At 47.5% G+C, this 25198-nt stretch overlaps 1 protein-coding gene across 4 annotated transcripts in view; it reads left to right on the top strand.

Annotated features, from left to right (window-relative positions):
• The window catches only part of DHX32 (DEAH-box helicase 32 (putative)), a 52863-nt gene that overhangs the window by 3073 nt on the left and 24592 nt on the right, over positions 1-25198 (top strand). Inside the window, exons 2-5 of one of the 4 annotated variants that reach the window (XM_042909354.1) lie at positions 5027-5217; positions 5999-6085; positions 10643-11167; positions 22754-22947. In XM_042909354.1, the coding sequence (XP_042765288.1) occupies positions 10886-11167; positions 22754-22947 (476 nt within the window). In that variant the 5' untranslated portion in view covers positions 5027-5217; positions 5999-6085; positions 10643-10885. Of the gene's footprint in view, positions 1-5026; positions 5218-5998; positions 6094-10642; positions 11168-22753; positions 22948-25198 lie in introns of all 4 variants that reach the window. The other 3 variants (XM_042909353.1, XM_042909355.1, XM_042909356.1) reach the window with 3 other exon arrangements.

Raw genomic sequence — 25198 nt, 5'->3', positions numbered from 1 at the left:
CAAAAGTTCAGTCAAGGAAAACGGATTCGAGTCTGCTTGTTTCCTCTTTGTCCTTCAGACCTGTAGAGGTCTGCACTCAAATAGTTGGATTCAAGGAATGCTCTTTCAGCGTTGACTCATTCGTAGTGTAATTGGGCATCAGGCCCATGCTGCTGCCCCCGCATCTGGAAAGTCTTCCAGGATTAGGCTAATGCTCACAAAATGCACTTCTCTCTCGCCTACTGGGGGCACTAGCCGGTTTGGCACCGGGCCCTGTACTATACGCCCTTGTAGAGTTTTCTGTCATTTGATGTGCCTGGGGCTGTGCCTCTGATTAAACATTTGGGGAGCTAAGTCCAGTACCCCCTTTTAGCTCATCGTGGGTTTTCAGCTCATAATTTAGGATAATAATAAAAAAGGACAAGCTTTTAGTCAGGGATGATTGCGTTAATTTTGAGCTATGCCACTTTGGAAAGTTAGGAGCCGTATTTCCTCGTGGATAACTGGGGAGAATGAGATCTGCAGTGATTGTCTTCACGGTCCAGTTTTGAAAATCAAAGTCAATTAAATGTGATTATAGATATGAGTGAAAATATCTCCTATATTGTAAAGAACTCCTTGAACATAAATGGTTGTCATTGCAGGAGTATAGCAAACGTTTATTGAACATCCGTAACATGTTAGGTACTTCCTGGGGATCGCCCTTCGTAAAGGGACTAGGAAATGACTGATGGATTGTGTGAGGGCTTCCTAGGCAGAGGAACAGCTTGGTCAAAGGCACAGAGGCACAGGAAAGCAACTCTAAGCAGGAGTTCATTGTGGCTGGAGCAGAGAGAACTTACGAGAAGAGCACAGAAGGAAGTGGAGCTGAGGGGCAGATAGGCATTAAATCAGAAAGAACCCAAAGAGTGAGATTTTTATCGTGAAGGTAATGAGAAGGATTTGGGTCAGTGACGTGATCACTTCTCCATTTGAAAGGGGCCACTGGCTGCATGTGAAGGACAGATTGGTGGAGAGCCAGAACTAGAGGCAGAAAAAAACAAAGTTGGAGGCTTTGTAGTAATCCCATGAAGAAATGGTCAAATCACAGTGGCGGTTGGGAGGGCCGTGAATAGGGAGAGAGGTCCGAACAGCCAGTTTGGGGCTGTAGGATGTGAAGAGGCAGAAGCCATGTGAAGAGGGTTGAGGCCTAGGGGATGGGGGGAATTGTTCTGCTAATTGTTGAAATCCAGAACACGAAAGAAGGAAAGAGGGCTTTTCTATTTTTAAGGAGTGTGAGAAGTGCAGACGGGATGAGTTCAGTTCCTTTGAATGCCCATCTTCTAAATGGGGCTGTCCCTTAACTAGTAGTTGGACATGTAAGTCAGGACCTAAAGAAAGAAGTCTGAGATTAAGGTAGAACTTGAGATGAAGCATTCAGTCATCGAAGCAAAAATATGAACAATTTTTCCCCCGGGAGAGGACATGGAACGAGAAGAGAGAGTCGAGGATGGAACCCTGGGGTGCACGGTTATTTGACATGCGGTGGGTGCAGTGGAAGAACCCAAGGGGACGAAAGAGGCGTGGCCAAAAAAGGAAGCTCAAAATGTGGGAGGATTAATAAAACAGAATCCCTACTCTTGAGGGGGTTCATGCATTGGCATTGCCTGGAATAATTCTCTTCTCTTCCACCTGCCATAGAATGCATGACACAGTTTATCAAACTATTATTGGTTTATTCAAGTTACTGAAAAGTGACTATCCATTACTTTGTTAAGAAAAGACAATTTCCTGATATTTGTGGTTTTTCACAATCTCCATTTGGAATAATTCAAGCAAAACGTAGCTTCAGGAGTTAGGGTGATACCCCAAACAAATCCCGTCTTTACAAAAAGGTGGGTGTAAGTTCCTTTTGTATTTGTTGGAGGTAAAATAACAATGTTAACTTCCTAGTGAAGGCTGCAGTAACCTATTCTTAAGATTTCAGCTTTTCCTAGATCTCACCCGTTTGCTCAGATATCTAACTAGACTGCATAAATAAGCCAAATTAATATTTTAGCAGACCTTTACTCAGATATTAGTTTCTAGAGTATTATTCAGTAAAACAAAGCCATATTGAAAGCATGAAATGGCCCAGTCATTTGAGATTCTAATAAAACCCTTTCTGAATTTGCATATGAGAAGTGATAGGTTGTCATGATATGTAAGTATTGATTGCGCTTGGGAGATCTTCCTGTATATAAGTCTAAAAAAACTTAAATTACCAGTGGAACATAGGATTCTTATATTAATTGCGCAGGACTGGTTATTCAAGGTGTATTTTTTTTTTAACTTAAAAAAAATTTTTTTTTAATGTTTACTTAGTTTTGAGAGAGACAGAGACAGAGACAGAGTGCAAGCAGGGGAGGAGCAGAGAGAAAGGGAGACACAGAATCCAAAGCAGGCTCCAGGCTCCGAGCTGTCAGCACAGAGCCCGATGCGGGGCTCAAACTCACGAACAGCGAGATCATGAACCTGAGCCGAAGTCGGATGCTTCACCGACTGAGCCACCCAGGCGCCCCCAAGCAGTATTTGGAATGAACCAATAGTGAGTTAAAAGTGAATCATTTTTGAAATTTGCGTGTTTTTAAAGTCAGTTGATTTAATTTGCTTACTTAAGATCAAAACAAAGTCAACTTGTTAGAAGTCTGGCAGTAAAGTTTGTTTTGTTTGTTTTTTTTAATAAATGTTTAGCTTTTATCTCGTCCAGGAAAGGTTTCAAGTAGATGCTAGAAACCAAAGGGATGTGCTTTGGGGAGCTCCGAGCCAATTAAAACAAAAGCAAACAACGGGGTAACCTTCTAAAAGTCCTAGTAATGATATAAGCCCATTGTGTCAATTAAAGTATAACAGGCCTGGGAGATAAAGTTTACATGTTAAATATTTGTAACTCCACGTGGGTGATTACAACCATGGTTTTCAAACATCTTCAACGTTTTTCTTTCCATAAGGGAACTACACGTTTTCTGTCGTATGGTATTTCTTCCAGACCACCCTGCCTGACATCCCCCATAGCGTCAAGTGTTTCTTCAGCCCACAGTGTTCCGGCGTGAGCCCGTGTTCTTGTGTGCAGTCCGGAAGCAGTGTGGCCCAACGCGGTCAGGCACCCACTCTGCACTTAACTGAGGTTAAGCTGAGATCAGACTTCCCGACTTCACGCCCCTGCTCTGCCACAGACGAGCTCTTAGAAGCCGGAGAAATTAACTAAAGCTCTGATGGCTTACATGTCCCCACTTGAAAAATGGAAATAATAAAGTGAACCCTCATGGGGTCTTTAAGAGTGTAAATGAAATAATCCATACAAAGTGTTTAAGTACCTAGAGCATCTGGCACCCAATAAGCACGCTCTATAAAGGCTAATTGATAGAATTATCGTCATTACCATTATTGTTACTGGTCCAACGTTAGTAGCAATATCGAACCGTGCTTCTCAAAGTGTGGTCTGCGAACCGGTGTCCGTCCACAGACTGTTACTGGTCTGCAGTGAGATAAGGGGCTTGTGCCAGATGTCAGTAGACTGTGGCACTAATCATACTGTTCTGCTGAGCTGACATTTTTAATAGCAAGACTTCTTCAATGAAGGAAGCAATGGGTTGATTTACATGCGGCGCAAGCTCTTTATGTTGCCACAAATAAGCATTCTGAATAGAATTGGCATGGAATGTTGGATCAGTGATCCTGTTCTCTAAAAAATAATAGCCTTTTATCCTGAAGACAGTTATTAGTCACTCGTAATGCCTCATTAACCTTCTGTGTTCTAAACATTATAATTATGGGTTACAAGGATATTGTTTATTAGTTCGGCAGATATTTATTGATCACGTCTGTACAAAGCCTTCTGTCTTATTTCATAGAATTGTAAAGAGGGCTTGGAAATGGATCTTGACTTTAGGAAGTCTGCCGTGAACCTAGAGCAAGAGGGCAAAGTGAAAATCCGAGTAAACGTGTTGAGTGCGTGTTCTGAGTGTTTGCATTAGTGTTACAGCTTGGTTCCAAAGATTCCGCATAGACAGAGGTGTCCTTTTACTACGCTGCTCCCGTAAATGGCCAGAATTAATACTTTTTATTTTTCAGCCCTTAGACTATCATAATAGAGATCAGAGCTCACTTTATCAAGGGTAGTGTTTCTCCTAGGAGATCCAGAAATCTGGGACACTGGGGAATATCTGAGTTTGGGGATACAAATGACAAAAGCACAACTTATGAAGCTTAGTATTTATAGAAGATTCATCCTTAGGGTTTTTTTTTTTCTTTTTATGACTGGTTCTGTTTGATCCTATATGCAAATATATTAGTAATAAAACATTTACTGCTGTACAGAATACGAAGAGACATTAAATAGATACTAAATTATTTTTAAGGTTTCGATACAAACTAACACTGATTCTTCAAGAAAAATTCATGGGTCAAATAGGGTCACAACAGATTTGGGAGTCCTATAAAAAAAGAATAATTTTTTGAAAGGTAAGGTGTGTGTGTGTGTGTGTGTGTGTGTGTGTGTGTGTGTGTGTTCATTCCCTTTTGTCCCACAACCCTTTTTCTAAAGAGTGGACGTGAAAGGGACTGGCTGTAAATTAGATCACACAGAACAGACTATTTTCATAGACTATGGGAAAATGATTTAAAATGCTCAAGAGATGTTATTTAGTTTTTAATCTTAAGATTTTTTTTTATGTGAAAATGATTTATTGCCCTGCTTGCTAAGCCAGATCATAACCCCACTCTCTGTTCCATCCTGCCCTTTGCCTTCAACTGTTACCAGCTCTCCTACAACTTGATTCACTAATGACTTTAAGAAAATTATAATTTTTAGTATTAACAAATAGAGTAATATATCAAATTTAGGAGGAGAATTATAAAGAAAACCAGAAGTGTAAAACATAAAAGTTTGGGTTAAGAAACGACCGGGTGAGTTTGGCCCATGGCACTTAAAATAAAACACCATCTCTGTAGCACATCGAGTCTCTGGTGACGTGGCCACGTCTCCTCTGTGAGCGCATCTGTACCAGAACCTTCTCTCTCCTTTCAGGTACCAGCCACATCCTCCTTCTTTTAGTTCCTTGACCATAAGACTAAGTCCGCGTGTCCCAGACCATCCATGTTTCACACCCCGTGCTCTGCCTCGAGGGACGGTGAGCTCCCTGAGGACAGGACCCAAACCTGCCTGTTGTCTCTGTGGCACCACTGTGTCTACAGGACAGACACTTGGTGGGCCCTCAGGTACTGGCCGAACTAGTGAACAAAAGACCAAAAATCTAGGCATGGAGGATGAGAAAACCTGAGGACAGGGCGAACCTTTTAGATCATGAATAGTACCTGTAATGAAACAGATGTTAGTCTTAAAAGTGGAAGATCCCTGAAGAACAGAAAGCGATTTGGTCATTATCTGCTCAGCCTCTAATCGCTAACTGAGCACCCACTGTATGTGAGCTCATACTGTGGAAATTACCCGAGAGGGTAGGTAGCGCTCCGATAACAGTCTGAGTAGAGAGACTCAAAACGTGGGGAAAGGATAATCACAGATGGTTGAGTAGTTTCCTAATCCAGAAGGACGTTGCTCCCCAGAACTGGTCATCTCCGGGAGCTCTGAAGGTCAGGGGCCTGCCCCAAGCATGGTGTGCACCTCTATCACCACTCAGGGCAGCTCGGCGACTCTTCTGAAAGGCTCGAGAGAAATCCACCTTCGGTGTGGAAACAAGAGTTAACTGTGGCGTGGGTGTGTGATTCAAGGGAAAACCAAGAGCCCGTACAAACGTTTCAGTTTTGGAACCTGGGAATTCACCAGCATTTCGGGCCAGAGCCTTTAGAAACCCGGAAGCCTGGTGACAGTAGCTTGTCACCAGCATCTCGGCGTGAAAGGAAGGCCCCGGCACATGGGAGGACCCAGATCCCGAGGCGCTTTGAAGGACTTTGTCCCTGACACAACGTGGGGCAACTTGGGAAGCTGAACAAAAATATCTCTGAAGTGCTAACATGATTCACTCAACCAATATTTACACAGGCTTAGCACGCGGACTCTGCCGTAGTCGGCCGTGAGCAAGAGAGACATAGCTCTGCTGAGTGGTGCTGGCCTTCCACCAGAAACGAGGTAAACAGGTACAAATACATACCTTGTTAGACGGTGGTGAGCATGAAGGGGCGAAAAACAAAGCCGGAAGAGAGGCTAGGAAGTGGGTCTGGGTCATGGGGGGGGTGGGTCAAAGTTTAGGGTGGCCGGTGAGCCCTCGCCGGGTGGGCGTGTGAGAAAACCTTCACGAAGAAAGGGTGGTAGCCGTGGGGACACCTGCGGAAAGGGCCTTTCAGAGAGGGGAGCAGCCATGACGTCCCCAGGCCCGCACACGTCAGGGTGTCCGAGGAACACGGAGGGGGCCACGGGGCTAGAAGTGGGGGGAGCGAGGGGGGCGGTCGGAGATGAGGCCGGAGCCACCGGGCCCATCAGTCCTGTTAAGTGTTTGGGGTTCTCCTTGGAGTCAGAGGAGCTGGGAAGCCGGTAGAGACTTTGAGCAGAGGAACCACGTGCTGACTTGAACGGGGTCGCCGCGACTGGGTTGAGGAGTGACAGCGGGGCTAAGGGTGCGAGCAGAAGGCCAGTCACGAGGCTGCCGTAGCGGTCCAGGTGACCAGCCGCTCACCGTGCTTGAGGCGTTTTGGAAGTAGGACTGACGTGATCAGGTCGTCGGGCAAGTGGCCGTAGTTAGTGGTAACTTACGATCTGACAGTTGTGTGGGTTACAAGTCCATCAAGGTCCTCACTGGGCTAAGGCCGAGGGACCAGCAGGGCTGTGTTCCTTTCTGGAGATTCTAGGAGACAATCCACTTCCTTGTCAGCTTTCAGAGGCCACCCACGTCACTCCTTGGCTCGTGGCCCTCCCTCCGTCTCCAAAGCCAGCAACACGGCATCCCTCTGGCCCTTCTTCCATAGTCCTGTCTCCCTCTGACTATAATTGGGAGAGGTCGTCTGATTTCAGGACTCAAGATTACACTGGACTCACCGGGACGGGCTCCCGGTCTCGAGGTCTGTAACTTCATGACGTCTTCACGAAGACGGCATGCAAAGTACAGATTTACAGGTTCCAGGGATTAGGGATTAGGATGTGCGCATCTTTGTAGGCAGGGGAATTTGAGATAAAGAGAAATCAAGAGTAACCTCAGCATTTTGGGTCTGAGCCATTGAAAGGGAGGAAGTCATCGAGAAGGGGAGGACCCGGCCTGTGGCTCTGGAGCAAACATCAGGAGCTCGGTTTAGGACGTGTTGAAATGCCTGTCAAATGTCCAAGGTGGAGGTGACCAGTCGGTGGTTGAACACAGGAGACTGAAGTTTAAGAGCCAGGATTAACAGGACCTATAAGTGAGAGTCCCCCACGTGTGGGTGGCATTGAAGCCGTGAGACCGGATGAGACCACACTGGCCCTTTTAGATCTCCGTGAAGTCCTGAAGTTGTACATTTGAGAATTTGATCGGTGTGAGGAATAGATATTTATAGTAAATCGAACACGGAGAAAAATGCAGAAGAGGACCATTGAACTGTGAAACCTAAACCAGAGTTTCTCCGGACAGGTTTCACGACCTTGTTTTTACTTAGCCCCTTGCAAACTTTATCTTTCCGTTTCTGTGAACTGTGTTTCTAGAATGACTGCGCCAGAGCCGAGCATCTGAGTGACTAAGATGTAGCTCCTCTTACATCGACTTCTGATTCTTTGTTGTTGAGGTGGTTTCGTGTTACGTTAGGTCTGTAGTATTTTAATAAGTACTCGTTTAAAAGTTGTGATAGACTCACTTCAAAGGGCGGCCCTTGACAAATCATGCAGTCCCCAGTTTATAGGTAAGATAGCTTTGAAAAGGAGCAAATTACCAATCTTTCCGATTCTTTGGAGTGCAACATAGTTTCTGCTGGCAACAGAACAATTTTTACTAAATTTTATTTTGAGTGGCACGTAACCTACAATATTTGTTTTCCCTTACTTAGGATGGTATTATTAAATTTGCCGAAGGCCGAAACATGGATCTCTTGTATGTGTATTTGATTATATCCCAGAAAATATTGACACGGCTCATGTCAGTTGCAGGATAAATGCAGGGAGGACTCAGCCACTGCCCCGTCGAAATCCCAAACTCCGAACTATAGAGCGGCAAGAAGTGCATCTGAGTAGTGAAAACAGATGTCACAGACTTCATAGCTTTGCTCAGACTTACTGGAGTCAATATAGAACCCTTTGAGGACTCGACCTTCCAGGTCTTCCTGTCAAACAAGCCTAACTGGTTTCTAACATGCCAGGTAGGAGAGCAGGTTAGAGAAGCAGAGGGGGGCCTCACGGGGCAAGCTCACTGACCAAAGTGGGACGTGGGGACTGAATCTCTGCAGAAAAGCGGCTCTTCAGACCAGTAGTCTGGCCTTTGACCCGTGGACGCTTAAGGGAAGTCTGAGGACATCGTTCTGTTTAGGAACTGACGTAATGGTGACCCTGAGGCATGAAGAGACAGTTAGATCGTTTTAGTAGGCAGAGCTTTGGTTATCTGTTGCTGCAAGACGACAAACTACCCTGGAACATAGTAGCTTCCAGGAGCGGTGGGTGACCCTGTGTTCCCTCTCACAATTCTTCGGGGTTGACTGGGTTCCTGTGGGTGCTGCTGTTGCTGGCTGGTGTGTTGGCTGGGCCCGTGGGCATCTGGAGACCTGACTGGGCTGGAGCGCTATCCGTGGCTTACCCACATGACACGCCTGTGCTTTCTGTCAGCAGAAGCCCAGTTTTGGTCTCTTCCCAGCGGCCTTTTCACGCGGCTTGGGCGTCTCACCCAATAACAGCTGGCTCCCACGGGGGTGATTCAGGCATGTGAATATCTTGGAAGCGGTTCAGCATCACTTGACTGCCTTCTTTTGATGGCAGAGATTCACAGGGCCAGCTCAGAGTAAAGGGAGAGGAAATAGAGTCCGCCTCTCCAGGGGAGCAGGGGCAGAGCATCTGCCGCCATCTTGAATCCACCATGACAGAGAAATGGGTGATACAGCTGTACAGTGTACGTGTGGTGAAGGGGCGAGGGGAGCCTGAGGTCTCTAGAAAGATGACTCTTCAGAAAACTTGACTGTTGCCTGGGGGTTCAAAGTGCTCGAGCCTTTATAAATGTTACTTTCAGTACAGGATAATTTCATCTTTAAGGAGTATTGTAAAACTAAGAGAAGCATTTCAGGGGTGTATATTTGGTAAAAATAATAGCTGTGCTTTTTTTCTTTTTTGAAGTAAAACAGTTCAGAACTAGTACCTCCAACAATCATCAGTCATGGCAACAATTTAACTTACCTGTCAAATGAGAACCCCCTAGAAGGGATTCTAATCAGAATAAAGCAAAAGTTGAACATAAAACTAAATGTTAACTTCTCTTAAGCATTGGGATTTTCTGATTCTTGGATGCCTTCTCAACGTTAGCTTGTCCTGTGATCTCAAGCCATCGTGTTTCTTGGATCTATTCTGTGCCACCCATAGGGGGGTGGCAAAGAGCTGGGCCATTAATCCATATTACATTTGTGTTATTACATCGTTGTAACTCCAGTTTAATTTGGAAACGGTGGCTTCCAGAATGAATTTTGAAGAACTCTACCTTTGAGGAGCTCCAACATCCTTCCCCTCCCCCCCCCCCCCCCCCCACCTCTGGTTATTAGTTTCTCCCTCTTTTGGCCTATTTTTGTGTGAGTTCTAAAAGTCTTGGTCCTGACCCCAAAAGTATCCTCATGTGTGTGTCTCATGTCTGGTTTATTAATGGAGGCCCTGAGAAGGCACTCAGCAGGGGCTTCTGGAGTGTTTGTTTCCCTGGAGCCTGGCTTGACCAGTGGGGAAGCCTTTTTTATTATGTAGGTTGAGGAGTTAGCCCTTTGAGCCCCAACAGTCTAAAGCAATAGTTACGGTAAATGGAGTGGTGTAAAAAGAGTAATTTCACTGACAGTATCATGAATGGCATTTTATGCTCTGCTCTTTTTTTACTTGAGTTTTTCTGACTTTTTCGTGTGTTCACCTGCTTAATGTGAAAAGACGCTTACTTTCAGCAATGTTGATTTGGATTTTTTAAAAATCACTCCTGACTGGAAGATCACTTACCTGACAGGTAGGGAATACGTTACTGGTGTAAAAAAAATCCACCTCCCTTGCCTGACATTGTCAACTGGCACAGGCAAATGGAAAATGAAGTTTTAAAAAAAATACTCTCTTTTAAACTCGAGGGTTTCTTAATTAAAAAAAAAAAAAAATAGAGACTGTCTGGTAACCAGTGTTAGGGGAACACCCCCTGGGCCCTGACAGTCTTCCCTGTTACAGGGCCCAGCATCTCCCGTAGTGGCGTTAGAGACCCTAACAGCCACCGCATCCCCTGGTTGCTGCTTTTGCTGTCAGGGCCTGCGATCGAGGTCAGGCCCAGAGCACGAGGTCCAGCGTGGAACCGTCTCCAGGCCGGCGGGGAGGAAACCGCAGCTGCCCCAACTTGAAGAGCGAGCCTTGAATTATTCCTCGGCTTTCAAATAGGCCACAGAAATGACAGACCGTAGCCAGTTCCCAGGAAAGAAGAACAAAAAACCAGTTAACGCCTTTGTTTTGAACACCTGTGCTTTTTCTCCTGAACACCTTGTATCTGATTTTCCTTCTTTGTCTGTCTGTTGGTAGTGTGGTTTACTGACCGTCATTTAACGTGCTCAAGAGTGCTTCGCGAGCCGGGACCGTAGGGGACCCAGCGGAGGCGACCGGATGCAGACTTGAGGCACTCAACTTGCCCAGACCGCGGACTGAAGTCTTGACAGTTAGGACACCGGAGTCTGCGTCCGTGGACTTTCAACCCTGTTGGCGGTGGGTGATTGTCGGAGGAACCCGATGTAGGATGCCGGCTGCTTGAGCTCCCTCTCGGACGAGATGGAAGAAGAAGAGCTGGAAGGTCCCAACTCTGCGTCCGAGAAGCGCTATTTCCCAGAATCCCTTGATTCCAGCGATGGGGATGAGGAGGGGATTTTGGCCTGCGAGGACTTGGAACTTAACCCTTTTGATGGATTGCCTTATTCGTCACGTTATTACAAACTTCTAAAAGAAAGAGAGGATCTTCCAATATGGAAAGAAAAATACTCCTTTATGGAGAACCTGCTTCAAAATCAAATTGTGATCGTTTCAGGAGATGCTAAATGCGGCAAGAGCTCTCAGGTGAGTAGCCGCTACGAAATACCATTTGCTTTATGTGGTGCTTTTGTGTCCCTTAAGTAATTATAGTGTCACAGCACGGTGTTCAGTTTTAATAATAATCTGGTCGTGTAGGCATTTGTCCATTTCTTCCAGGTTGTCCAGTTTGTTGACATACAATTTTTCACAGCATCCTCTGATAATTGCTCGGAGTTCTGAGGGATTGGTCGTGACAAATCCGTTTTCATTTGAGATTTGATCTATTTGTGATTTCTCTATTCTATCTGTTTCCTCTCTCTTTTCTTTTTGAGAAGCCTGGCTAGAGGCTTATCAATTTTGTTTCTTTTTTCAAAAAACCAACTCTTAGTTTCATTGATCTCCTGCTCTTGTGAATTCTGTATTGTTAATTTCTGCTCTGATCTTCATTATTTCTCTTCTTCTGCCAGGTTTGGGGTTTCTTTGTTGCTCTGCTCCTAGTTCCTGTAGGTGTGCTGTTAGATTTTGTATTTGGGATTTTTCTTGTTTCTTGAGATAGGCCTGGATTGCAATGTAAACAAAACAAAACAAAGCATTAGCAATGCAGACACAGCAGTTGTGACTTACCTAGTTTTATTTATTAAAGCCAGCTGAATAACAGTTAATTCTATGTACGTGGGTGTTGATTGTGTTTAGGGTACCACAACATTTTCTCTAGAATGGTAGATAAAAATCCATTCAAATTATTTCATTACATATTTTTTTTTAAATTTTTTTTAACGTTTATTTATTTTTGAGACAGAGAGAGACAGAGCATGAACGGGGGAGGGTCAGAGAGAGAGGGAGACACAGAATCCGAAACAGGCTCCAGGCTCCGAGCCGTCAGCACAGAGCCCGACGCGGGGCTCGAACTCACGGACCGCGAGATCGTGACCTGAGCCGAAGTCGGACGCTTAACCGACCGAGCCACCCAGGCACCCCTCATTACATATTTTAAAAGATGTGATCAATGTTATTTGCTTGTCATAGACTTGGGGGTTAATTGCTCTGTTTACATGTCCAGCAGTCTGATGATCGAGGCATTTGGACATGCTTGTTGGTGAAGCCGGTTAAGCTCCAGAAATCCAACAGCACAAGAAAATTTTTATTTTCCAGACTATGAGAAATAAGGAGGTGGTCACATATCATCCTGGCCTGAGGTCATACATTTCGGGATCTATTAGGGTAAATAGTTCATGAAAAATGTCTATTGTCCAGGCCGCTGTTGTTCTGCTTGAACTTCTAGATTTGATTTTAGTGGTATCTATATTTTACCTTTAAATTATAAAGCAAGCAGTATTTCTGTTATAAAATTCATGCATGGATTCTTATGAAAAATGAGAATTAAAATAGACCATAAAGATGATCTGACAGTGGCCCAGAGGGATTGGATAATTTGTCTAACTAATGTCACCTACTTTTCTGAGTTGGAATTATAAGAGGACTTTCTACGATACATTGCCACATTCAGGTTGTTTGTTACCTTTGGGGCTTACTTGTTCTAACTTGAAGGGAGGAAGGCTGGACAATAGGTGGTTTTTCTTTAACTCGGCTGCCAATGTCAAGGGTTTGCTATGAACTGTTACTCGTTAGGGTGAGTTGTTGTTACAATGAATGCTTTTGGCGTGTTGGCAAGAAGCTCCTGCTGAAAACTGAGTGGGTGTAATATTCCTGGTTACTGTGGACAAAGGGCAAGTTGAACATTATTTAAAATCGGGGGCACCTGGGTGGCTCAGTTGGTTAAGCGGCTGACTCTTGGTTTCGGCTCAGGTCATGATCTCACAGTTCTCAGGGTGAGTTCGAGCCCCGCCTCGGGCTCTGCACAGAGCCTGCTTCTGATCCTCTGTCTCCCTCTCTCTCTCTCTCTCTCTCTCTCTCTCAAAAATAAATAAACGTTAAAAAAATTGAAAAGTGATTTAAAGTTGTTATTTTGCAATAATTCAGATTTTTAGAATAAGTTTGCAAAAACAGGACCAGGATTTTCCCCATGTTGTTTCCCTAGCTTCCCCGGATGTTAATATTTCACCACATTTGCTTTTCCATTCTCTCTCTTCCCGTACACACCCACACCTACACACACGCTCACACACACATACACACCTACAGACACGCACAGTTTTTATTCTGAACCCTTCAAACGTTGATGATACGAGGCCCTTTGCCTCCAAATCTTTCAGCAAATCTTTTAGCACAAACAGAGCACAGCCGCACTGTAACGATCCAAGTCAGGAATGTAACATTGACATTTCATGATTCTCTAGTTTACAGACTTTCAAATCTCATCGATTTTCCCACTAATGTCCTTTATTTTTATTTGTTTATTTTTTTAAATATGAAATTTATTGTCAAGTTGGTTTCCATACAACACCCAGTGCTCATCCCAACAGGTGCCCTCCTCCATGCCCATCACCCGCCCTCCCCTCCCTCCCACCCCCCATCAACCCTCAGTTTGTTCTGTTTTTAAGAGTCTCTCATGGTTTGGCTCCCTCCCTCTCTCACCTCCATTTTTTTATGTCCTTTATAAAAAAAAAAAAAAAAAAAAACATTTTTCTGGTCTAGAATCCAAAGTACATTGCACTCAACGGTCATTCCTCTTTAACCACCTATAGTCTGAAAGGGCTCAGGTTTTCCTTGTCCTTCCTGACCTTGACATTTTGGAAGAGTGTCTTGTAGGACATCCCTCAGCCGGCGTCTGTCTGATGTTTCCTTAGGATTAAATTCCAGTTGTGCGTTTGCGGCAAGAAGACCGTGGAGGTGCTGTGGCAGCCTCCTCGGTGCAGCCTCTGCGGAGGCATAACGGTTCTGTCCCTGATGCTATAATTAAGTTTGGTGCCTCGGTAAGGTGGTGGCTGTCTTGTGCTTCACTGTAAAGTCACCATCGTTCCCCATCATTGAGGAGGTGGGGAGATGCGGGGCGCCTGGGGGGCTCTGTCGGTTGAGCGTCTGACTGGAGCTCAGGTTGTGGTCTCACAGTTGGTGAGTTTGAGCCCCGCATCGAGCTCTCTGCTGTCAGCACGGAGCCTGCTTCCGATCCTCTGTCCTCCGCTCTCTCTGCCCCTCCCCTGCTTGCTCGCTCTTTCAAAAATAAATAAAACAGAAAAAAAAAGAGCTGTGAGGAGGTTCTCGTACCCACTGCCTAATTGAAGAAGTAAAACACCGTCGTTCTCAGAGGCTGCCTTCCCCATATTTTACCCTCTTACCTCCACGGAGTAACTTGGATTCATTATTTCTTGCTTTTCTTTTTATAGATTTACCATATTTTTTGGTTGTGAGCCCTGTTATCCTGGTTAGCCAGTTTTCACTTTTTTTTTTTTTTTTTTTTTTAATTTTATTTATTTATTTATTTTTTTTTTGGGACAGAGAGAGACAGAGCATGAAGGGGGGGAGGGGCAGAGAGAGGGAGACACAGAATCGGAAACAGGCTCCAGGCTCCGAGCCATCAGCCCAGAGCCTGACGTGGGGCTCGAACTCACGGACCACGAGATCGTGACCTGGCTGAAGTCGGACGCTTAACCGACTGCGCCACCCAGGCGCCCCTTCACTTTTTTTTAGGTTTATTTATTTTTGAAAGAGACAGAGCACAGGTGGGGGAGGGGCAGAGAGAGAGGGAGACACAGCATCCGAAGCAGGCTCCAGGCTCCGAGCTGTCAGCACAGAGCCCGATGCGGGGCTCGAACTCACGGACCGCGAGATCGTGACCTGAGCCGAAGTCGGACGCTTAACCGACTGAGCCACCCAGGTGTCCCCAGTTTTCACTTGTAAAGGGACATATTGTGCTCTGACACCAGCCCGTCCTGCCCAGGTGTCACTGACATTCATCCACAACAGTGGCTCTCTAACTTGAGCCTATCAGACTCACCTGGAGGCTTCCTAAAACCCACCTGCCATTTCCCACCCTCCTGCCCGGCCTCAGTTTCTAGTCCAATAGGTGTGGGGAGGGGAGCTGGCATGGTTAACAAACCTGCGGGTGATGCTGACGGTCTCGAAACCGAGCTTTGAGAACCACAAATGATCCTGATGCTTTATGGCTGGGCTTCATTTGGTTTTCCCTTTGATGGTAGCCCCTTGCCTGAATCTACCGCAGTTTATATATCCTTTCTCCTGATGATGGGCATTTGGGTTGCTTCCGGGGTTTTGCTTTTCCCAAGTGTTGTGATGAGCATTTTGCATAAGTCTTCTGTGAGATATTTTCAAGAGTTTTTACACAATGGAATTTTTAAAAAGTCAGTGTTTCACTTAAAAAAGTGAAAGTGGGGCGCCTGGGTGGCTTGGTTGGTTAAGCGTCTGACTTCGGCTCAGGTCATGATCTCGCGCTCCGTGAGTTTGAGCCCCGCGTCAGGCTCTGTGCTGACAGCTCAGAGCCTGGAGCCTGCTTCCGATTCTGTGTCTCCCTCTCTCTCTGCCCCTCCCCTGCTCATGCTCTGTCTCTCTCTGTCTCAAAAATAAATAAAAACATTAAAAAAAATGGAAGTAAAAGATACAGGAGGTAATTTGAGACCATGTAAAGTACGCTTCTCGTCACACGTGCACCTGCTGGTGTTACTATCCTCAGATCACTCTTTGACATTAGGACACTGGTGCCAGGTGCCAACCGAAGTGGTGACTTTTCTAACTCTGACATTCCTTCTACGTTTAGTATTCGGAATTCTTCTGTAAAGCTGAACTTCCTCTTCGGTGTTTATTTGCTCATTTATTCGTTTCAATGTGGGCTCATAAATTCTTTCCTTATTCAGTACCGAGCCCATTTATTTTGTTGCGCGGATTGTCCCCGACGTGGCCTGCGGGATGACTTCTGCGTCCTTCTGACGGTCCCCGTCATTCTTGGCGCGTTTCTTTGCTCTCTGGCCCCGTAGCACGTGACAGGCCCATCTAGTGTGTTCCCTATTCCAGTCTTAGAAATAGCCATTTTCGGGGCACCTGGGTGGCTCCGTTAAGCATCCGACTTCGGCTCAGGTCACAATCTCGCGGTCCGCGAGTTCGAGCCCCGCGTCGGGCTCTGTGCCGACGGCTCGGAGCCCGGAGCCCGCTTCGGATTCTATGTCTCCCTCTCTCTCTGTCTCTCCCCCACTCATGCTCTGTCTCTCTCTCAAAAATAAATAAACATTAAAAAAAAAAAAAAGAAACAGCCGTTTTCCTCAGGCAGCCCTGGTCCCTTTAGGTGGAGAACTGTACTTAGAAATCAAGATCTGGGCACGAAGTGGCATTGCCATCAGCTCGTCGTGGCTTCCAGGCCCCGTCAGGTAACAGAGCTAGGAGGCAGGTGTGTGGGTATGTGTGCTACCTCTCCGTCTCCCCCTGTAACTGTTTCTCTGTCTGTAGCTCTATTTCTCTGCATTTCTCTCTATTTCCGTCTTTATTTCTGTCTCTCTGAGTCTCCAAAACCATGAATTCGTGCTGGTGCCTCTGATGCCAGTTCCACAGCACAGGGCTCGCTGTGGCCCGTCTTGCTGCCTCTGAATAACTCCCTTCTGTAACCGTGAGGAACCTGACACGTGATCACGATACGTGGTATCGTTACTTGTTCAGTCCTGGAATGCACGCTCCGTGTAGTTTCAGAATTGCTTTAGCCCGCTCTTTTGGTTAGGAAAACACCAAATATGTACCCTCTGAGTTTTCTTTTAGAATTTGCGACCGCTAAAGCCTAGACTTGTCACCCCACACCGTGGAATACGGTACGTCGATAGCTAGCAATGGTCTCTCGTGCTGTCTTCGACTTCTCAACCGTTTTCACAAATAATGCTTGTTTTCTGTTCATCGGGAAGTCGGTGTGTATCTTCGGGGTGAGAGAAATCTAAGTAGCATGGGAAATCTAAAGAGATGGGAAAGTGGGCCTGTTCTAAACCAAATTAAGTATCGGGAGCATCGGTTGTTTTCTCGGTTCTGGAAACAGCCCGGTTATTTTTGTTAGCTTCCGAGATGATTTTCTGGTTCCTCAGAGTTTCAGCCTTTCAAACAAGAGTTTGTCTTTAGACCCAAGCCTTCTAAAGAGGACCACAGACATTTTGCAGGGTCCAAAAAATTCCATCTCTCTCCGGTGCGGCTGGCGTTTTGTGACTGCCCGAGGGAAAATAGGACAACCTTTCATACATTTATAGGACCTTTTCCTATTGCCTTTTCTGGGGGCAGCTTTATGAAAAAGCCCGACAGAGAACGAAATATTTTTAGAACTGTCTCTTCTCTTTGCTTCTCGCTTTCTGGCTTTTGTCCTGAAATTTCCCAGGAAGTGGACGAGTTAGTGAGGGGAGTAAGTGTGATGTACCTGAGATTTAACCTCAATTCAGAAACTCTATGGTATAGAACATCTCCACCCCAGTAACTGAGCAAACTTGTCCACCATTTTCTGCTGGTACATTCTACCTGTGTTGACTCACTGTCGAGATTCGTACAAATTATGGCATCCAGGGACGTGTGGCATTTAATTCTGCGGGGGACCACTCCTCAGTAGTGTGTCCCGACATGGTGGGTCCCCTGGGGTGGCCTTAGGAGCGTGCTCAGGGGTGGTCACTTTGCGGGAATGTTTCTGTAGGGACGCATACCTTGGGGTGAATCGGAGGTCCTCTAGGTGCCTTTCAACTCTGGGTCCCTATGATTCTGGCACTGGAATAAGAGTGAGCGATCAGAGCCATGGCTCTGGCTGCCTCTTCCGTGGTCCTATGGAGCAGAAGGGGAACCAGGCTGTCGCTGACAGGTGAGTGACATAACCTGAGGGCTCGGAGGCCTTCGGGACTAGGCTATATTAACAGGGGTAGAGCCGTGTCTGGCTCACTTCACTTCTGCATGTGTCCATTCGATGAGATGAGACCATCTCTGCCAGTGGGTGGAAGGACAGGAAGTGCTCCACGGATGTAACTCACGTGGCTGTCTTCTCACCACAGTGGCAGCCGTGGGCCCGCACACGGATGCCGCTGCCGCTGCTGTCCTGGGCCTGCCGGATCGGGCCCCCCGAGGACCCCGGGTCCCGGCTCTCCCAGGTCACAGCCACCGGCCTCCGTGCCTGCTGCCTGGAGAACAGAGTGTCTTTTCTTCCCTTTGTGACTTTGTACAGCGTAGAAGTCCGGCTACTAACTTGCGTTGATGGAGCCTCGAGGTAGATTAGACTCTGGTTACTCAGAGGACTCCTTTCGCCTAGTCTCGTGCCGCACACGGGCCAGCGTCCCGGGAATCTCCTTGCAGGCAGGAGACGAGAGCGGGGGACGCACGTTCTCACCGCGCACTGCGGCACTGATGGCCCACCGCGCCCGGCCCAGAGGCAGCCCAGCTGGGCTCTGGGACAGAACGGAGACGTGCTTCCCGGCTCGGGCTTTCACACATGTGGCGCGTCACGCAGTCCGGGCAATGGCATTCAAAACCTGGGTTGAGGGAGTTTGAAACGGTTGTCCGGTGAGTTCAGAATGAAACTATTTGCAGTCGTAATTTCTAGTAGGGCGAGTTTCTAGACCAAATACGTGAATTTGGGTGTTGTCTACTGCCCACACTCCCAGGTCAATCTGTAGATGGGTTTATCTTATTTTCTTCTATTCATGTGTCAGAGGGGCAGGTTCCTATTTTGTTCACCAGGTTGCACAGCTTGTGCCAAGTTCTAAAAGGATACTTAAGGCGCACAGTGGCCTAGAACTCAGTGTTTCTCTCTGGAAGGAGTAAAGCCAAATGATGGATCGAAGGGTGCAGGTACTTAAGTGCTCCAAGTTCTGGCATTTGCAACTTAGATACGTTCTTAATACTGGGGTGGGGGGGGGGGGGGAGGGGAGGGGGACTCTCTCCCACAGAGAAACAGTGGAAGAGAGAAATGAAATCTCGAACAGGTGCATACTTCGCTGGTAAGAGGCTAAGGTATATTAGGACAAAGCCAAAGCCACTTCCCGAGGATCAGAATCCGGGCAGGAACGGCACGGGGTTTATTGTAGGTGCGGGCGGCGGGCGGGCGTGCCCTGTGAAGCTGTATTCTTGCCTTGAAATCATGAGATGTCCACAATTTGCTAAGGCACCAAACCTATCGATGAGCCCTAGCTGGCTTGGAGTGATCCAGAAGGTGTGTAGGACCAGAGAAATTGTACACAACGGGCCAGATGATTCCCTGTTTCCTTTCCCTCGACGTGTCTGTCGCTCACTGCTGCTCCCTGCGTGTGGCTGTTCCCGAGGGGGCTGTGCGTGGTCCGCAGTCAGAGCCACGTTTGAGGGGGTTCCCTGCAATTAGCCACAACTTGTGCTCATCTAGTCACTTGGCCGTGTCCGCAAACGTCCTTACATTAAGCACAGTGTGTGTGTGGTCAGTCTTGCACTCTTTTTTATTGTTTTGTTTTTTTTTTTAATTTTTTAACATTTATTTATTATGGAGAGACAGAGCATGAGCAGGGGAGGGGCAGAGAGAGAGGGAGACACAGAATCCGAAGCAGTCCAGGCTATCAGCACAGAGCCCGACGTGGGGCTCGAACTCACGAACCGTGAGATCACGACCTGAGCCGAAGTCGGACGCTTCACCGACTGAGCCACCCAGGTTCCCCGGATATTTGTTTCTTCTTATGCAGTTCGTCTGCTAGTGAGTACTGCTCAAGCTTCCTTTGCAGTTAACGTCCCTTGGTTTTATTACTTCTCTCCCATGCTGAGTTCTGAGTCCAGGACTTTTCCCGTCCTTCTATTATGATGATACCCTTAACTAGCCATCCATCCAAATATTTATTATGTCTGTTATGTGTCAGGTCCTCTGCTAAGTATTGGGGAAATTGTGAACCACACATGTCCAGCTTAAGGATTCTCCGTCTAGTGGAGAGACAAAAATTCAAACAACTGGTTTTAATACAGTTTTCACAAGAATGCTGTGTAGAGTCTCAGCTAGCGACCTGGAGAGTGGATCCCGACATGAAGGCAGTCAGGTTTAAAAAAGTAAGGGTTTGGTAAGGATTTAAAAATTATGTGCTGGGGAATGAGGGAGACAGAAAATTTTATGTGAATTCCCTTTTAGGTGACCTGGGATGGTGAAGCAGTTCAAGGTAGAGTATACAGAACCGTGGGCTTTTGAAGTATTTCGGGGGCGCCTGGGTGGCTCAGTCAGTTAAGCATCCGACTCGTGATTTCAGCTCAGGTCACGATCTCACGGTTCATGGGATGGAGCCCCACCTCGGGCTCTGTGATGACAGCGCAGAGCCAGCTTGGGGTTCTCTCTCCTTGTCTCTCTCTCCCCCTGCCCCCCTCGCCTTCTATTTCAAAAAAAAAAAAATTTTTTTTAATAAATAAAAATAAAATATTTTTGGAAAGTATAAGGAATTTGTTTATTCATCAAAAATTTATTGAGTAAAATGACCTGCAATTATTTGGTGACCAAGAGAGACAGCCTGTGGTCTCCCAGGGCTGGCTCATGGTCTAGTGGGGTGGGTGGACACCAGAACAGCCCAGGAGCTGCAGGACATGTGAGCCATGTGTGGTCTTGGGTAGCACCCTAGGGGGTCTTCTGCCTCTGGGGGGGGGGGCGCGGGCACAGTAAGCATTGTGGAGAAAACGTGCCAGGAGCTTAGACTTGAAGGGTAATTCCTCTGTGCAACCCATTTTATGGAGAGGAAACTGAAGCTTAGAGAAATTGTGATTTACAACTAACCAACTAGCTGGGGCACCTGGATGGCTCAGTTAGAAGAGTACACGATGCCCGATGCTGAGGTCGTGAGTTTGAGCCCCACGCTGGGTTGTAGAGATTACAAAACAAAAACAGAACAAACTGGTAACAAACCAGACCTGGAATGCTGGCCTTTGGCCCCTGTAGTGCCTTGTTGTTTCCTCGTGTGCCTTGATTCTAGATTTCCTGAGGTGGTACCTTAAACATTCATCTTCCACAGGACAGAGTGGGCACTGAACCCATTAATTACTGATTAGTTTTCGACCTGTTAACAAGGCTGACCCCTATCTTACATGGAGGAAGTACACTTGCAGTGTTGACGGTTAGGGATTTGCAGTGCGCAGCAGCGGCTCATTTTGGAGTTACCGATGATTTCTGGCCAAGTGTCAAATTACAGTGAGGATTACAATCTAAGAGTTCTATGACGGGTCTAGTAAATAGCAAACCTCAAAATAATTAAACATGTGAAAACCTCTAAAGATCTTAGATCTATTTAAAAGCACTCTCAGAGTGGCGCCTGGGTGACGGTCAGTTGAGCGTCCGACTTCGGCTCGGGTCACGATCTCGCGGTCCGTGAGTTCGAGCCCCGCGTCGGGCTCTGTGCTGACAGCTCAGAGCCTGGAGCCTGTTTCAGATTCTGTGTCTCCCTCTCTCTGCCCCTCCCCTGCTCATGCTCTCTCTCTCTCTCTCTCTGTCTCAAAACTAAATAAATGTTAAAAAAAAAAAAATTAAAAACACTCTTAGAATGATCTGTTTTAAAAACACATGTCATGGGGCACCTGGGTGGCTCAGTCGGTGAAGCATCCAACTCTTGATTTTCAGCTCAGGTAGTGATCTCATGGTTCAGAAGTTTTGAGCCCCACATTATTTCTGTGCTGACAGTGGGGAATCTGCCTGGGATTCTCTCTCCACCCTTCCCCCTGCTGGTGCTCCCTTGCTCTCAAAGAGATAAACATTAAAAAGAAGAAAAAAACATGTAACAAAGTATTATTTATTGATAGCATCTCAGGTTATAGCGTACAGATGAAACAGGTACTTGCTTTTTTATAAATTTTTTTTTAATGTTTATTATTTTTGACGGGGGGAGAGAGAGACAGAGACAGAGACAGAGACAGAGCATGAGTGGGGGAGGGGCAGAGAGAGAGAGGGAGACACAGAATCCGAAGCAGGCTCCAGGCTCTGAGCTGTCAGCACAGGGCCCGACGTGGGGCTCGAGCTCACAGACCGCGAGATCATGAGCTGAGCTGAAGTCGGATGCTCAACTGACTGAGCCCCCCAGGCGCCCCGAAACAGGTACTTTCTAGTATACTAATTCTCGCACAAACGAACTTGATACAGTAAATGGATTTTTAGTGTAAATGACTCAGCAGCAGCGTCGGAATCGACTCTTTCCAAACCTGGCTGGAGTGGTTGACTAGCTCCCCGGGCTCATTTTACATTGTGTATGATAAATGCTAGTGTACCTTAGCTTCTCTTACCAGGGATGTGTTGAGGCTTATTTGGTTATTTTGTTACAGCCATTTAGGTTTAAATGTAAATGCTTTAATTTGGAGTCACAGAGGTGCTATTTAATATTTCCATTGCTTAAGACACAGTAGTCGATACCAGAAGCCATAGGTCTCATGGATCTTTCTTGCAACTGGAAGAAAATGACCGTCTGTAAATCCATTAGTCTTTTCAGAAACACAGCTGAGGTTAAAAATGTGTTTGTTTTTTTTTAACTCTGCCTTTTATTTTTATCTGTTTTTTTTTTTTTTTCTTCTCCCCCCATCCGGAAGTGGTCAGACTCTCACAGCCCTGCAACCTCGTGTTTGGTCCTAACTCTATTCAGTGATTTTCCAGGAATCACCCTGTGCCTCAGCACCGATCGCTCAGTGTCCCTAACCCGGGTGCGTTGCAGCCCCGCCGCACGACCAGCGGTTTCCCTGGCGGAGGAGGGAGCGAGTTCCTTCCGGAGGAGGCTGACCCCGTGTCCTCTTTCCCCGCTGAAGGTTCCCCAGTGGTGCGCCGAGTACTGCCTGTCCGTCCGCTACCAGCACGGGGGCGTGGTGTGCACGCAGGTCCGCCCCCAGAGCGCCGTGCAGCTCGCCCTGCGGGTGGCAGACGAGATGGACGTCAACATCGGGCACGAAGTCGGCTACGTGATCCCCTTCGAAAACTGCTGCGCCAGCGAGACCATCCTGAGGTCGGTGTCGGGGTGGGGGGTGGGGGGTTGCCCTGCTGTGCCCCCGCCTCCACTCCTCCCATGTCGCCCTGTAACCCGCGGGGGACGGCCACGACCTTGTTAGTTTGGACCCAGAGACCGTCCGGCGTATGCTTCTCGAGCTCCTCCCCGGGACGGGTCGGTACCAGTTACCTGGGTTGACCTAGTCCGTGTGGTTCTCTGTGTGCCCACGAGCCCTGCGCTTGGCATGCCCACGCCTCTTCCGGTCGGGGCGGATTCCCTCCAGCCGCGAAGGGTCACCTCCTCCAGGAAGGCTTCCCTCCCGCTCCTGGAGTGTCAGTTAGAAAGCTCGGTGCTTGCCGGACTCTCCTCGATGCCAGCCTTCCTCGTGGCAGGTTCGACCGGCGTTTTCCGGGCCGCACTTGTCGGAGCCTCCCCGGTTCCAGAGAGTCTTCTCAGCAGCCACCACAAGTTGCGAGAGGGGGACCTCTTCTTATCTCTACTTATCGGGAGATATCCTCTGTCCCGGGCGCTCCAAGGGCTTGGCACACAGAGGAAAAGGGACAAGAGACAGGATAAGTGGGGGGAGAGCCGTCCCCTGAGGCAGCGTTGCTCAAGGAGTTTTGCATCACAGCCCACGTGGAAAGTAGTTAGCAGCACCTCAAGGACATGGTCGAGGCTGCTTGGCCATCCCGTGGGCTTCGGCCGAGCCAGGCGCGGCCTGGACGCCCCGAGGGCCGGGGAGACCAGTGTGTTGGGAACAGCGTATCTGCACACCTGTAACTCCTTTGTGGGGCCCACCGTGGGGGAAGATCTGCCCCAGCAGGGAGGGTGCACACGCGGTGCCCCGTGCCGTGCCGTGGTATGGGACAGCGGTCCCGGCGTGCTCCTCCTCGGACTCCCCAGCATCTCACATCAGCAAGTTTGCCAGCGGGAAGGAAGGAGCGGTGCCCTCCCCGAGCCAGCCAGAGGGCCCTGATCCTCCAGTGCAAGAGTCTGGGGTCTTCTCCCGTTCAGAAAGCCCGTGTGACTCATTTGCGTGGTACTGAGCCGCTTCCCCTCAAGTGTTTATCTTCAAAAACAGGAGACGCAGGGCGTCAGGCTGGTGTTAAACCAGGAGGGATCTTTCCGTCAACAGCGCTATGACTTGAACTTCTCGAAGATAGGCTCGTCACCTTCTGCTTTGATAGCCAGGGCCTCAAATTAGTACCTAGGCGTAAAGGTATGCAAAGGGTCTGTAAACGATACAGATGAAATAGGTAAAAACCTCCCTGCCGGTGGCGGACAGGGCAGGACCTACGTCCCCCGAAAGAGTAAAGGGTCCCTAACTTTGACAGATTGATTCTTTACCCTTCACATTTTGAAGTGGCCTTTCACATGCTCGCGGTAGTAATTAAAGGACAGCTCTGACTATATTCTAAAGTTAATGTATGTATTTTTATATCTTTAATGCCATCTGGAAACGTTTTGGCAGGGACTCTCGGTTACAGTTACTTCCAAAATGAAGTATTACAGTATTTTTATCTTTTATGGATCAAGTGTAAGTTTAATTAAGTTGTTTTTTTTTTGTTGTTTTTTTTTTTTTTTTTTTTTTTTTTAGAAAGCCATGGAGATAAATAATTTTGGAGAAATCGAACAATGTTGTCAGAGCAGGTGGAAGACCCATCTCCCCGTTTAAACGTCTATTATGTGTTGGGACGTAGCTTCTAGGGGATTATTTTATGGCAGAGCCCCCGCCCCCCAAGCATTCAATCCTGGCGGCTGCACGAAGAACTGCAACTTATGTTGACATTTGTTTCGTTCTTACGTGCATGTAGCATTCTTTCTGGAAAGTAGCTCTCGGCTGCAGGGGGGCTGAACTGCAGGTGTATCCAGGAGGTGGATGGGAGTTGGGGTCCCGCTTTGGCCCCCTTTTGCTGCCTTTGCTGGGGGGCCCGGCCCTCACATTGCCTTTTTATCCTCACTTGGCAGTTTTTCTTGTTGCTGGGAGACTGCTCTTTCTTTCCCACCCTGACGACCGCCGCCCCCCCCCCCCCCCCCCCGCCCCCTGCCCCCAGCCGGTGCGGTGTCAGCAGATACTCTGATTTGTGGCTAACAGAGCGGGAGTGGCAGCAAAGAGGCCACAGCTACTGCAAAGCCCCCTCTGATCAAAGAAAGCAATCCCCCATTTTCCCCCTCGGTTTTCCGCGCTCTGAAAAGGAGGCGACGTGGCTGTCAAATGCGTGTCTCTGCCACTTGCTCACCAGAGCCCCGCACAAGCCCCCGAACCTCT

This window comes from Panthera leo, chromosome D2, assembly GCF_018350215.1.
Source record: "Panthera leo isolate Ple1 chromosome D2, P.leo_Ple1_pat1.1, whole genome shotgun sequence".
Lineage (NCBI taxonomy): Eukaryota > Metazoa > Chordata > Mammalia > Carnivora > Felidae > Panthera > Panthera leo.
This window is presented reverse-complemented; position numbering and strand designations above follow the sequence as displayed.